The 15,601-nt window shown below is 30.8% G+C and overlaps 1 protein-coding gene across 1 annotated transcript; it reads right to left on the minus strand.

Annotated features, from left to right (window-relative positions):
* Positions 1–1,122: 1,122 nt before the first annotated feature.
* On the minus strand, positions 1,123–15,535 carry LOC127703196 (retinitis pigmentosa 9 protein-like). The gene is made up of 5 exons (XM_052207730.1): positions 15,473–15,535; positions 7,439–7,531; positions 4,881–4,975; positions 4,067–4,137; positions 1,123–2,015 (listed from the first exon to the last, which is right to left on the minus strand). The coding sequence occupies exons 2-5, from the start codon at positions 7,470–7,472 to the stop codon at positions 1,715–1,717; spliced, it is 501 nt and encodes a 166-aa protein (XP_052063690.1). The 5' UTR covers positions 7,473–7,531; positions 15,473–15,535; the 3' UTR covers positions 1,123–1,714.
* Positions 15,536–15,601: the final 66 nt, after the last annotated feature.

Genomic DNA, 15,601 nt, shown 5'->3' on the forward strand with positions numbered 1-15,601 from the left:
TGACCTATTACTTATAGTATCTGAAATACCGACTTGACCACATAACTTTAATCTTGATCACTGATCCATGAAATGAGGTCAAGGTCATGTGAACCCTACCTGACAGACATGTAGATGTGCAAGGAACCCATATACCAAATACAGTAATCCTATTACTCATACTAAGTGAGTATTTCACTTAACAAAAAACTGTAATTTTTTTCAAGCAGGCACTGCACCATGAAAATGAGCTCAAGGGCAATGGACAAATGACAGACAGAAACTTCGTAACATAAGGTATCTGTATACAAGGTTTGAAGCATCCAGGTATTCTAGGTTCTGAAATATAAAGCTTTAAGCAAATGGTTTACACCCTCGCCACCACTACCGCCGGATTGTAATCCCTATGCCTTGCATACGGCCATTTTTGTCGATTTAGAGACAAAAACAAGCAATGAACAATATGTTTCAGAAATGAGGCAGACATAATTAGTGTGTGTCAGGTTGAAATTAATTTCTGAGTCCTAAATGCTCCTTATTTTTGGTCCTTTAATTTATAAGTGCTAAAAGCTTTTATACTATAGTTTGTGAGTACTAAATGCTCCTGTAATTTGTGAGTACTAATGATCCTATAATTTGTGAGTATAAAATGTTACTATAGTTTGTGAGTAATAAATGCTCCTATAGATTGTGAGTACTAAATGATCCTATAATTTGTGAGTGCTCAATGCTCCTATAATCCATGAGTGCTAAATGCTCCTATAGTTTGTGAGTACTAAATGGTCCTTTAATTTATGAGTACCTAATGCTATAGTATGTGATTACTGAGTTGTCCTATAAATTGTGAGTATTAAACTGTAGTTTGTGAGTAATAAAAATAAAGTAAAATAACAAAAATATCAAGCTCCAAGGAAAATTCAAAACAATAAGTCCTTTATCAAATGGCAAAATCAAAAGCTCAAACACATCAAATGAATGGAAAACAAATGTCATATTCCTGACTTGGTACAGGCATTTCTGTATGTAGAAAATGGTGGATTAAACCTGGGAAGGTTAAAAACAGAAAATACAGTTTATATTTATGTAACTGACCTCCATTTGGAGTTACAACAATGTTATGTTTACATATTTAAGAAATACATATTTATATCATTGTTTTTTATTTTAATAAATCATATCAGCGACAAAATACACACATATTTTTACAATATTATTGTACATAATAAGCAATATGTCACTGAAATCATTTTGTCATAATTTATCAATTGAAGTCAAATCAAAGATATTCAGTACCATTTGGTGGTCAATTGTATATCAAATGTCTTTGCTTCATAGAACAACATTAATGAAAATTACTCCTTTATCAAACAGAGTACTATAAATTCCTATGTATTCGATATCAGAATGCCAGTTCTTATCATTGTGATATTCACTCGGTCGCAATAATTTCTCAATTCAAAGTACTTTTTTTCACATCTATCTGAATTTATGACTTTGAAAGTATTGTTTCACTATATATCCTTTCTAAATGTGTGGATGAAAAGCTACATTTCAAACAGTTGTGAACTTGTTTTATAATTAAAACAAACATGTGTACCCCCATAATGCTTTTGAGTATTTGGATGAATCAAATGATTTATCAGCATGCTAAAATAGATTTTTGTAAGACATCATCAATTATCTTGACTTGACCTCCTTGTAAATTTTTTTTTATAATTCTTGATAAATAATCATTTTAACCTCTATGTTTGTGATGTTTTTTATGTTTCATTTTATGTTTCATTTTATGTTTCATTTTATGTTTCACTTTGTGTTCCGTATTATGTTTAACATCATCAGAGGAATGCATTTTGTCCATTTTCAATCTTTTTACTTTCTTATGCTTTGATTTCTTTCTTTTTCTATGCATTTTAAGTTCATCATCAGAGGATAAAGAATGACAATGTTTTTTCTTCTTTTTCTTTTGATTCTTCTGTCCATTTTCCAGGTCAGAATCTGAAGATGAGCTTTCAATTAGTTCTTTTAACTTTTGCACTCTGAAACATACATAAAATTATATAATTAATCTTGTTTATTCTAATTTTGCAACTTTATAAGTTAATATACATGGAATGAGAATTATGATATTAATTTAAAATTTACATTGCAGATGGCAAATTTTGACATGGTTTTTATTAATATGTTCCCATATTTCAGACACATCTTGAAAAATATGTGATATTAAACTAGTTATTGATTGAATTGCACAAATAAATTGATTTTTTTTCAAGTTTGTAAAACAGATGCAATATTTTTGATGCCATTGTGATAAAAAATTATAATTGTAATCATGAAGTATATTTCAAAAAACTTGTTTACCAACTTTAGATGGTTTTATTTTCAGAGTATTGTGTCTTGACCAATAAAACATTCAAAATTTATAATTGAAAAATAAGCATGTCCCTAGGACACAATGCCCAACTTACATCTCCCTCATGCAAAGCTATCATTCCTTGCCTGGCTTTGGCTATACTTTTTGTCCATTTGATTTTCATTCGCTCTTCGATTTTTTAATTAGGTTTGGATTTTCAAATATTTTGGCCTCGAGCATCACTGAAGAGACATTTACTATCAAAATATGCATCTGGTGCAGGAAAAATTGGTACCGTTTATGTTATTACACTATCAATTCAACGGTCAGTGAACAGCAAAATCAGGGTCAGACCCTAATTTGGCATACGTTTTAAAGACTGGAAGACTTAATGCCTACCTACTATTGTGTCTTGGGCATTAAAACAAGTAATTGTTTAATTTTTATTGTTAATGAATCCGTCATTAGATCTTCAAATTTGTGAAAACACAACTTTTTAAGATTCACATTGAAAAATATATAAAGCTGCAATTACTTTTTAAAATGTCTTTTACCTCTCTATGTCTATCACCCATACACAATTTTAATATAGTATCTTCCAGCCATAAAACATTTCCCATAACTTACTTTTAATACTATAAATTCAGAAATTATTATATGCATTTTTTATTGGAATTGTTGGACAATCGACACAAATGTGAGTGTAATTATTACAATTTCCGAAAAATACTGCTTACAAATAATACAATCAAAGTTCATAATGTAATTTTTATTTTTGCGACACCTATCTCCTTGCAATTTTCACATTAATAATAAAATTGCAAAAAATTATGAATTTACAATTAGTTTGATCCATAAGTAGAAGTTACAATGACATTAGCCATGGTTAAATACCAAGAATGTTGATAAATTATCAGCTGATTAATTTAGTAATTTTGATGCTTTCTAAAATGCAACTCCCTCAGTCAAAGTTCAACTTAGTTGACATTGGACAGTTTTGGATATTCTTTCTGTACTGCTAATTCATATTCCTATGTATTTTAGCTTCTCCCCCCTCCCACAATTATAACTCTGAGCATGGAAGCACATCCAGAAATATGCATTAATTGCATCAACTTGCTACATTTTACTTCTATATAACGATAAGATTTTGAGTATGTAAGAAAAAATATATTTTTCAGCTGGAAAACTGTAAAGTTCAGGTATTACACCACATGGGAGGTAACTCTTCACAACATTTACTTACCTGTCAACAAAAATGGATCGTTACAAAACTGGAATTTCAAAGGACAAAAAAGAAGAAATTCAACCTATCCCCTCCCTCCAAATTAACTCTTAAGTACAAAAAACACTATTAACAAGTCATTTGTACAATAATAAAAATTAAACAAGAAATGTAAACTATGAGTATTTGGCATGCACATAAAATGGACAACAGGTCCTTCCCTGAAGTCCATGGTCCTCATGTCTATGACCCTCTCTCCAGATGTATTTCTCTATATACATGTTATAAGTGACCTCAATATAATTGGCACGTGTTTATAAAGTACAATTATGTGCCCTATATTGAGTGCCATTTATATTGTGATAAACAGGTTTCTGTAATTGCTAATTTCAATGATTTGTGTTTTTTTAATATGTGATTTCAAAATTTGCACTTATTACAAAGCACAGAAATATTATCCAACAAAAACAATGTAATACCCAAAGAATAATTATTCATAAAGAAATTTGTACCTTTCTTCTTTTTCTTCTCTTTGTTTTCTGTCTCTCTCTTCAAAATAGTGCTTCATTGGATCTTCAAAACTCTACAATCAACATCAGTTAATTCTAAACATTAAATTCTAATATTAAAACACAAGATACTTAGATGATTTTTACCTAAAGGCTTTTCATGGACTCAGACTTAACAAATGGACATTTCTTTGTCCTGTCCTCATGCAAGCTTTACATTTTATTCTCTGTTAATAACTTCTTAACAAAGACCTTTTTAGTCAAAACATTGGGCCAGTATATTTCCTTTTCTATAAAAAATAATGTTATTTGTTTTTTTACCTATTGAACTTGGTGGTTGAACCTTTGACCAGCTTATCAAATTTCACTACATCTGGAAAATTATCTATAAACATTTAGCATTACCAGTGATTACCATCTACTTTCCTATTCCTTGTACAAGCATTTTACAGATGAAAGCAGCTGGTTTTCACAGTTTTTATCTTTATTGTGTCAACTTAAAATTATCCATTTGTCCTATGTACGGTCAATGGGGTGATAATATCTTTTTATAAATGGTGTATTATTTATGACCTTTCAGATGTGTATCCAGAAATTTTGAAAAGGTGGGGTTCAGCCTAATTTTTTCCATTTTTGATGCAATTTTAAACAAAGGTCTGAAAATATGGCATTTTTGTGGGAGTTCCTTTTTTTTTTTTTTTTTTTAATTTGCATTTCCTGTTAATCTTTTATGAAATTATGAGGCTCATTGGTCTATAACAGTCTGCAGAGGAAAAAAATCAGAGTACTTATGCTGCCAACTTTAACTTGAACTCACCCATTTCAGTCTTTGGTGAACTTGTGGAGGTTCTATCTGTATTCCTTTTTCAGGACATTTGTCTTTCTTGTGTCCATACTTCTTGCATTTAAAACCTGAAATTATATATTCTTAATGGTATAAAAATGTTCACAGCATTAACAAGTAATGAAAACCTATAAATAGTGAGAGAGCTTCTTAGGAATTTCCCATACTGTAAGCATGAGCGATTTATTTAAGTGACTTTCACTTGTAGAAAATTAACATGAAAATAAATTGTCATGAATATGTAAAACTTGGATCTTACTTATTTAACTACCATCAAGTAAATTTGAAAATCATGAAATTAAACTGTCGTGAAGTGGGCTAAAAAGGACTAAATGAAAAATAAAGTATCAATGAAAATAAGTTAGTTTTACAGTATGCCATATTATTCATTGGTTTTTTTTCTTGAATCTGCAAATTTTCATTCTCAAGTTAATCTGTTTTATACATAGAACTAATCCCCAATTGATAGTCAAAGTGTCACTTAGATATATTTCCCCTTTTCATGGCCCTTCCACAAAGTGGTCAGGGCTATATAGTTTTACCCTTATCCGTCATTCCACAACAAACAGTTATACAGATTTTCTTCTAAATGCTTTCACATATTGAGCTGATTTTAAGTATGTGGGTCTACTATGATGAGTGTATGCTTGGTTCCGCTCCACTGATTTCTGCCGTAACTACAGGCTTTGGACTTTGAAAACAGTTATACACTTTCATTCTCAAATTTCAACTCCTAATAAAATGCTCCGCTGGGCGCAGCTTGATACGACCGCAGAGGTCGAACTGTGAACAGTTGGGGCAAGTATGGACACATCATTCAAGCTTGATACAGCTCTGAATTTGGATTGTGATTAAATATTTGACACAGAATAGGTTTCTGACACAGAATGAATGTGGTCTAAGTCTTAAAATTTTTTTAATTTACCTATTATGGTCCAATATCCAAAATCTAAATACATACACGGTTAGATTCAGCATATCAAAGAACCCCAAGAATTCAAATTTTGTTAAAATTAAACTGAATTTAATTTTGGACCCTTTAGACCTTAATGTAGACCAATTTGAAAACGGGACCAAAAATTAAGAATCTAAATACATGGTAAGATTCAGCATATCAAAGAACCCCAATATTTCAATTTTTGATGAAATCAAACCATATCATTATTATTTGCTTTTATATATAAATAAAAAATAACCAACTTAAAATGAAAATTTTAAAGAAAAAAAAAAGGAAAAAAATAAAAAAAAAATCCCCCTCCAATTTTTTTAACCCCCTTATGATTCATCATCCCCAAACTCAATCCCAGCCTTCCCTTTGAGGAATGGTACCTTGCAGTACAATTTCAGAGAGATCCATACACTTGAACACAAGTTATTGTCTGGAAACTAGAAAAATGCTTATTTTTGGCCCCTTATTCCTAAAATTTGGAGGCAATTACCCCCCACATCAATCCCAGCATTCCCTTTGTGATATGGAACCTTGTAGTACAAATTCATAAAGATCCATACACTTACACACAAGTTATTGTCTGGAAACTAGAAAAATGCTTATTTTTGGCCCCTTTTTGGCCCCCAATTCCTAAACATTTCGGCAATTACCCCCAAACTCAATTCCAGCTTTTCCTTTGTGATATGGAACCTTGTAGTACAATTTCAGAAAGATCCATACACTTACACACAAGTTATTGTAATGAAACTAGAAAAATGCTTGTTTTTTGCCCCTTTTTTGGCCCCTAATTCCTAAAATTTTATATACATATCAAGTGTAAACTTTGAAATCATAACGGTTCTCAAGATATAGAGTGGACACGATCTTTACCATAGGACATGGGGTTGTCAACTAAAAGCAAAGTTTTTGACCTAGGAAGTTGTACATACATTATGACACACCCTCTGATGTTGGTTAATATACATGTCAAGTATAAACTTTGAAATCATAACGGTTCTCTAGATATAGAGCGGACACAATTTGTTACGGACAGACGGGCGGACAGACGGACGGACAGACTGATCACTATAGGGCGTCCGCCATTCGGCGGGGCCCCAATTTTCCCCCAAAATCAATCCCAGCATTCCCTTTGTGATATGGAACCTTGTGGTACAATGTCAGAGAGATCCATACACTAACACACAAGTTATTGTCTGGAAGTTACAAAAATGCTTATGTTTGGCCCCTTTTTGGCCCCTAATTCCTAAACTATTGGTACCATAACCCCCAAAATCAATCCCAACCTTCCTATTGTGGTATTAAACCTTATGGTAAAATTTCATAGAGATCCATTCACTTAAACTAAAGTTATTGTGCGAAAACCAATGTGTCTTCGGTCGACGACGACGACGCCATCGTTATACCAATATATGACAGCAAAAATTGTTTGCAGTCGAATAAAAATGGCTTCAAGATTTTTTAGTGAGCAGGGCCATTTGTGTCAGTCTGACACATCTAGCCTTTCATAAGGGTAATTTTTTTACAATGTTACTTCTGAAATGACAAAATAAGAATTAACCTTTAAATATGGATTTATGCTTACACTGAATTGAATCTTTATCCTTGTCTCTATCCATTTAGTTAAAACACTTCTGATAAAATCATTTCATCTTCTGATACAGACATTGACAGATGTCTACAATAAAAATGTCCTTTTAAAACAGTTTCAAAAGCAATAATAGATCAGCATTCCAATGTCCTCCACATATGTGATCTGTCCATGGGCAATAACTCCAAAATCTTTTGTTGTTTATTTTTAAGATCAAACAGTATTTAAGATTCTTATATACTGTTTGATTATCTCACAATACTTTTACTGTTGAAATGTGCATTCGGTGCAGAAAAGTACTTACTGTTAATGTTATTACAAGAAATGTAGACATGTCAAAATGAGAATTCTAACGATATAATTTACTAAAGATGAATTATTTCCATGGGAAATAACTCTGTAAAGCTTTCATTTCAATCAGAACCAAAGTTAATCTGGTCAAAACCGTTTTGTCCCAAGTTGTTCAGGCACAGGTCGATCCACTCCCAAATTTTAGAAAATATTTACACTTGAATAAATTATTCATATTTGACTAGTAGTTCTTAAATATTGTTAAATTTTAAGATATAATCTGATAATCATTATAAGAGGGTAGGAATGCCCTTTACCGTCAGGTGTCAAACGGTCATTTCCGGCTACCATTTGCGTCAAATTGATTTAAATTTTATCGTGATTCCTCAAAATATCCTTATCGTGATTCGTCAGAGGTCTCAAATAATTACCCGTTACCGTTATATTTGGAAAGAATTTAACCTTATTCGTCAAAACCATTCAATTTTTTTATCATCATATAGAAAATGTACATTTTATCGTCAAGCACCAAAAAATTACCGTTAAAATCATTTGGCAAGATTTTTTACCGTTATTCGTCATGAAGGTACCCCAATTACGACCCTCTGATAATAGCAAAGGTGGATGATCAAATGAGCGCAGTAAATTAATGCATGAAAATTTGGACAGTTTAAATGAATGGTCTAGATCTAATACTTAGAAGTTAAAATTTAATGCTGCTAAATGTAAAGTATTACATATTATTATTAATCCTGACAATGACCAACAATATCGTTATACCATGTTAGATGATTCAGAAAATTTTATTGCTTTATCTAAGGTGAATGAAGAAAAGCATCTTGAAGTAACTTAATTTCGAGTCAAATTTAAAGTTCGAAAAACATATAAGTAGTATTGTTAATAAAGCACAGAGAGTTTTATCCCTATTTCATCATTCCTTCTACTTAATGGATCAGGATATGTTTCTTACTCTTTATAAATCAATTGTTCGTCCACTGTTGGAATATGCTACATGTGTTTGGTCTCCATACCCATACTTAAAGACAGAAATGACATGATTCAAGTCTACAAAGTGTTACATGGTATTGATCATGTTGTTGATATCAACTGGATGAATCTATTTACATGTTTACTTTAGCACATCTAATACAACCAGAGGTCACTCTTTAATACTATTTAAGAAACAGTGTAAGACAACACAAATACTTTTTCAATTAGAGTAGTGGATCAGTGGGATAACCTGTCAGATTTAACAGTGACGGCAAAGGCTTTGAATAATTTTAAGTCTGCGTTAAATGGCGAAAACTGGAACCCTTATAAATTTATAAGTTCGTGTTAATTGAAAGCACTAATATACATGTAGAAAAAAAAAACTTGGTCAAGAAAAACTCAAAGGCAATTGATACAACAAATTGCAAAACAGAGCTCTGTTACTGTTAGGTTTCAAAACTGGTTTAGGTTTAGATTTTTTCAACAAATGTAAAGTTGATTCTAAAAAATGGCGTCAGATATTAACTTGTTTCTGCTCTGCTGTTTGACCTTATGAATGAAGATGACGAGGATCTTGCATCTCATGCCACAATCTTAAACAGCTACAACATAATTCTATCGTGCATTCTACTTATGAAGAACAGAGCTCATATTCCACAGGTACTCAACTATATTGATTGTGTGGTTTCAACTTACAGCAAAGAAGAGTTTAGAAGATGTTTTCGGATAAATCTGACCACTTTCCGTAGACTGGTAGGGGAGTTAAGAGGCTTTATTAAGGACTCTAGATCCATAACAATAGAGAAACAGGTTCTTATTTACATAAAGTATGTCTCAAGCCAGATGACTCTACAAGCAATTGCGGACATTTACGGAGTTTGTAAGTACTCAGTATTTCAGATTGTTAGAGATCTTGCTGTTGTGATATTATATGTGAAAAACTTCCATCAAAATACATAACATGGCCTAGTAGAAATCAGTTTCCTAAAATTGTACAGAAGTTTAAAGAGAAAAGGAGATTTCCTGGTGTGGAAGGTGCAATTGACAGGACACACATTCCTATTCACACACCTAGAGAGTTTTGCAAGAACTACATAAACAGCAAATCTTTCCATTCAATAAATCTACAGGGGATTTGTGATAGTGATATACATTTCTTAGATGTTGGTTCACAACTCTTGTGTATTAAAAAACTCACCAATTTATGGAACTTTTGAAAACAACACTGATGAGATGTTAATAAAGCGGTTAAAGTCAATTTGACCTGTTAAGTGCTACATGAGCTATGCCTCTTGCAAAATGATGACATGGTTGAGAAGGTGCCAGTGATATGGAAGAAATAAATAACCTTTTTGAGGTGCAGTACTACCTGTGACATTATCTTATTAATGGTGGCCATAAAAAATATGGTCACCATGATGGCCCTAAATGTCCATCATTATACCCCCTGCTGCCTAATTAATACACAAGGTATTAATCAAAAACTAGTCAAGGATAAAGAGAAATCATGACTGCATTGAAGTGTTAAAATTACATGACTTACAGGTAAAGTGTCTCAGGAAAAATATATGACTTTTTGTGTTTGTCAAATTTAATAACTGTGATAATGACAAGAAAATTCTAAAATAAAATGAAATAATTAAACTAGTTGAACATATAGCTTCCTAACTTTTTTTTTGTAAAAATTTTCTCATGACTGTTTGCAAATGTTGTTTTGATGTTATAACTTTTAAATAATTCTATCAATTTAAGTTATTTTTTACATGTATTTTTTTGCAAGTGAATAATAAATGAATATCATCTTCTAATATAATGCAAACTTTCACAACGCCTGCCTTTTTCCATTAAAAAAGTGTTTCTCAAATTAAATTTTCTAAAATCAAAATTGTTTATACTTACTGCATTTAACATTGTTTAACAAATGTTTAAGATTATCTTTAGGACTTATTCTTAATAAAATTTAGGCAATTCATTATTACTGTATTGAATAAATACATGTACATGATGTATATTCAAAATATTCATTACAGAAAAATTTGATATTTTTTTTATTGTCATATAAACATATTACAATTTAATCAAGTTTCTGACAAAAAAAACCCAAAACAAACATTATAATGCAAAGAAATAATTCTATAAGAAATCAAAACACATGGAAAAAAGTTATTAGGTTTCTGCCCTCAGTTCTAATGACTTTCTTTTATAAATTAAAGGAGCCAATATTTTAAACATGTTCCATGTTATATAGGTTTAGCAATTTTTTTTCTTTTTGTTCTTGGTTAAGATTTTATTCATAAGATTCAAGATTTTATTCATAAACTGGTCAGAAACATTATTATGAGAAGGTAAACAATTTTCAAATAGATTATCTCTAAGTTGTTATGTTAATTTTACAAACAATTCTATCCTTTAAACATGTTAAAGGAATTTTTATTCACCATTTTCTATTTCTAAATTATGACCTCTAATTCTTTACTATGTGAAGCATTTGAGTTGACTGTTTTTATCATAAGTTTTTATTTTATTTTCAAAAATATTCTATTTTTTTTCTTAACATTCATTTTTAATCGAGGGCTTTAAAGAATCTAATTCATTCAAGTCCCTGCAATTATTAACTTTATCTAAAAGGCATGAGTTGAGTGAAATATTCTTTGCAAATGTATACCAAGAATATGTATCATGCATATGCCAGTCCTGCAGTTTCGACAATATAATACACAGAACAAAGAGTGATTTAATTAATAGACCATAAAAATGTCACAATCTATATAGAAGTGTACTTTATTTTTTCTGGAGACAATTTTTGCCTGTTAACTGACAAAATTAGCCAAACTGAAGATAACATATTTGATAAGTTTACAATTGTTTCAAAAAGCAAGATAGTTTTTTCTTTAAATAATTTCTTTGTAAGTCTCTTTAGTGATTCTTCATGAAAAACTCCTTTTGAGATTTGAAAAATATCAAAGATAAACAAAAATAGTTTATTCCTATACCATATAATGATATTTGTAGTTTTCCTGAATAATAATCATGATAATAGATTGTACAACTTTGTTAACAAAATTTATTGTTAAAGGATTGATATTCATGATATTGATAATTTAAATTTGTGAATAAACTGGCTTGTTAAATTACTTGCTTCATGGTTCCTTTGAACATATCATTTGCATGATTATAAGTTATAATTAATAATAATTCATTTAATAATGCAAACGAACAATAGAATACCATGTACATCATGTACAAAAACTTTTTTCTTACTGAAAGAATAATTATTTAAAGGATTCTCTCTTTTGTTTTCAAATGCTAGTCAATAACTTATCTTTGAATTTTTGTCATTTCTACTCAAGATTCTTTCCAAGAAGAAGTTAAAAGAATAAGAAGCAAAAATACAAATAAAAAATAATAATAAATTAAAAAAATAAAAACATTAGAAAAAAAGGAAAATATGTAAATTTAAAGACAGAAAAATCAACAAATGATATGAATTAACAAAGTCTAAAACAAACATTCTATTCTACATTTTCAAGAAAAGGTGAAATGTCAATTTGAGAAGAAACCTGAGTTACCTGTACAGGTAAATTTTAATGAAACATACAAGCTGAAAACTATGAATGTAGGACAGAAAGTCACAGGACAAAAAGTCATGGACAAAAAGTCACGGACAAAAAGTCACAGGACAAAAAGTCACAATTCAGTTTTGAGATTATTTTTCTTTAAACAAAAAAACACTAATTTAAAAAATAAAATTTTTGTTTTTTCTTGAACTATTATATATGAAGCAACTTTGTAATTAAAATGTATTCAATAAATGTCAATAATGATCAAATGATTGTTATGAAAACAAAATGTCAAAGTGGCTTGGTACTTAAATGGCTTCATTGTGGCAAGAAATATATCCTTTGCATGATTAGAATTTAATAAATTTTCATTTATTAAGGCTTATGAACAATTTCCTAAACTTAAAAATGAATATTTGTAATAAAAAGAAAATATTTCAGATCTTTCTCTTATATATTCAAACAATTGTCAACAAATTATTTGTGACTTTTTGTCCTGTGACTTTTTGTCCTATCAAATTTGTGACTTTATGTCCTGTGACTTTTTGTCCTGTGACTTTCTGTCCGTTTACCGAAAACTTCAACCCTGATTGATTTCAACAGGTAACATAATTAGATAAAACATCAACCTATGTTTTATGACCCCAATAAATGGCCACCATTTGATGGTGACCATACAAGAGGGTGGACATAACTAAGAGGAAGTCACAGGTTGTACTGTACATAATCCTTCTGACACTGCAGAGTCGAAGAGATATACAATTGTAGACAATCTTTCCATGTGAAAATAAATGACAAAAAACATTCCATAGAATTTAATATAGAGTAATCTATGATAACAAAGTTTGTCATAAATGCTGTATGAGTTATCACGATTTTTGCCTAAAATTTAGCCACAAAGTCTATGAATTATAAAATGTCAAATTATGGAAAAGATGCTGACAGACACACAGAGTCACATTATAGTTATCTCCTTTGAAATGAGATGTGCCAACTGCATACCAATATCAATGACTTATCAATAGTGGTTCCCCATCCACTAACCTAATCACAAACTCTGAGTTTAACTTTTAATATATATAGACTGATTGTAAATAGGGGCCAAACTATTTCTATGGAAATGAGTTGTGCTTATCTTAATGCAACTGCACATATATACCAAATACCACTGAACTAGTAAACATATGTATAATGGTTCCCATTAAACTGATCTAATCACAAACTTTAAAAATTGTAGATGTTGCTCTTGTACTTGAAGGTCATTTCAATTTACTTCACAGCTTCAAGTAAGGTTTGACATTTTGCTGTTTAATTGGATCAAGTTAACTCATGGACATGTATTCCACATCTCAGTATTTTCCAAATTGGTAAAGAATCTAAAGTGTTTTTAAATTGCAAATACAAAAAGACTTCTGTCAGACTAGAAAAAATAACAAAAGAATGAACAAAACAAATAGTGTTTAGAATTAACAACAATTAATTATGTAGAACAATTCATTAAGATAACTGTCATGGTCATTGAAAGCATCTGAATCTGCATAAATTTTGTCACATCTGCCACATTGCATTAAAATTGCTGCCATTTTAACCCTTAAACCTAAACCCCAAACCGCCTTCAGACGCGGTTTGAATGGTTTATGGAACCAGTTTTGGTTTGTGAACTAGTTTCAAACTGGTTTTCACCAACAAATTGAAAGTTTATTAAACTTAAACTGGTTTAGCACTAACAAAATATGCCGTGAGAACTCATTCTTCGTTAAGACTGTGATCCATTGGAACCAGCTGGACGAGGGTAGGTCTTTTCACCGCCGAATACCACCGCACACCACTGAACACCCCAAAAGTGAATTGAAACTATTAAAAAATCAATAATGTGTGTCAATTAAAGCAGAAAACTGTTGAATTTGTTGATTTTTTTTCGCAATTTCAAAAACTAATCAAACGGAGAATACACACAGCGTTTGTGAAAGTCTATTTATTATGTCATTGTTTCTGTGAATCAAATACATAATGATTCAATGTATATTTCAATATAATTATTCAAGGTATTTTTTTGGTTCTGGGCAGATGACTTCTTTTTTTTATTTTGTTCAATATATATATTTATGTCATTTTAGGGTCTGTTTTGTCATTCTGTAGTTCAATTTCGCCTTCCTGATACTGCCTTAGTTTTTAACAAACAAACAAATAAAAGTTATATTTCTTTATAAATATTTGTTTGTATTTTTTATTCTGGACAAAAACGACACTTCATCGGAATATTAATTTACTGAACAATTTCAGGACATGGGAGCTTGGATGACAAAAACTGTATATTTCTTGTGTTCGGCAGTGTTTTGCGGTGTTCAGTGTGGTGGGTTCTTCTTTTTCTTCTTCCAGGTATGGAACCGAATTCAATAATAGAATGTATTAGGTCCCGCAGTTACTCTCCTATTCTGTACGATGTTAAAATTCGGTCTCATTTCCTTTTATTTGTTAATCTTTTTACTTAATTACAAAAATGATAAAAAAGTATAATTATGGGTGTTCGGTGGTGTTTTGCAGTGTTGATGACTCTTCTATTCTTTTGGGTGTTATTAATTGGTCTCGTTTCCTTTTTATTTGTTAACCTTTTTACTAAAATACGTGAAATAGATAAGATAACCTAATAAAATATTGTCTTTTTTCATAGTTTTAGATTATTTTGGGGTGTTCGGCGGTGTTTTGCGGTGTTCGGTGATGTGCGGTGGTGTTCTGCGGTGAAAAGACCTACCGGCTGGACGAAGATGTAGTGTGCACCAAGTCAGTCAAGAGCTTCAAAACAGCTCTCCAACAGGCAACACCGACAATAGATGCTCTCTCTCCCGTGGAAAGCCAAATTTTGGCATAACGATACAGACAGATATAGAATTGTTAAGCTGCGCACACCTATATAAGTTTTTATTTTTTAATAAGTATAATATATATATTATTATGCTATGAGAAATTTAATTAGGACATTCCAAGATGAGGGGGTCAGTAGAAGTCCTGGCTTATTCAAGTTATTGATTGACACGAAGATATTCCTTTGACCTGACACAGTGTTAAGGTAGTCTGAGCTCAGACACAGTGTTTTTTTAACTCAGTTATTGCATGGTTAATTTTAGTGTGAACTTTTTCAACTATAAATGATGTATAAAGCAAAGATACATTCAAATAAATTATTTACCTCAAACACCAACAAGTTAAACTTCGGATATCAGTCCGTCTACGTTGTGAGTTTTAGTATACAATTGCTAAAAGAAAGAACAATCTTGTACAATAATTAAGAATGAACAAACGTGTTTTGGTAGTATGC

This window comes from Mytilus californianus, unplaced genomic scaffold (assembly GCF_021869535.1).
Source record: "Mytilus californianus isolate M0D057914Y unplaced genomic scaffold, xbMytCali1.0.p SCAF_5, whole genome shotgun sequence".
Taxonomy (NCBI): Eukaryota; Metazoa; Mollusca; class Bivalvia; order Mytilida; family Mytilidae; genus Mytilus; species Mytilus californianus.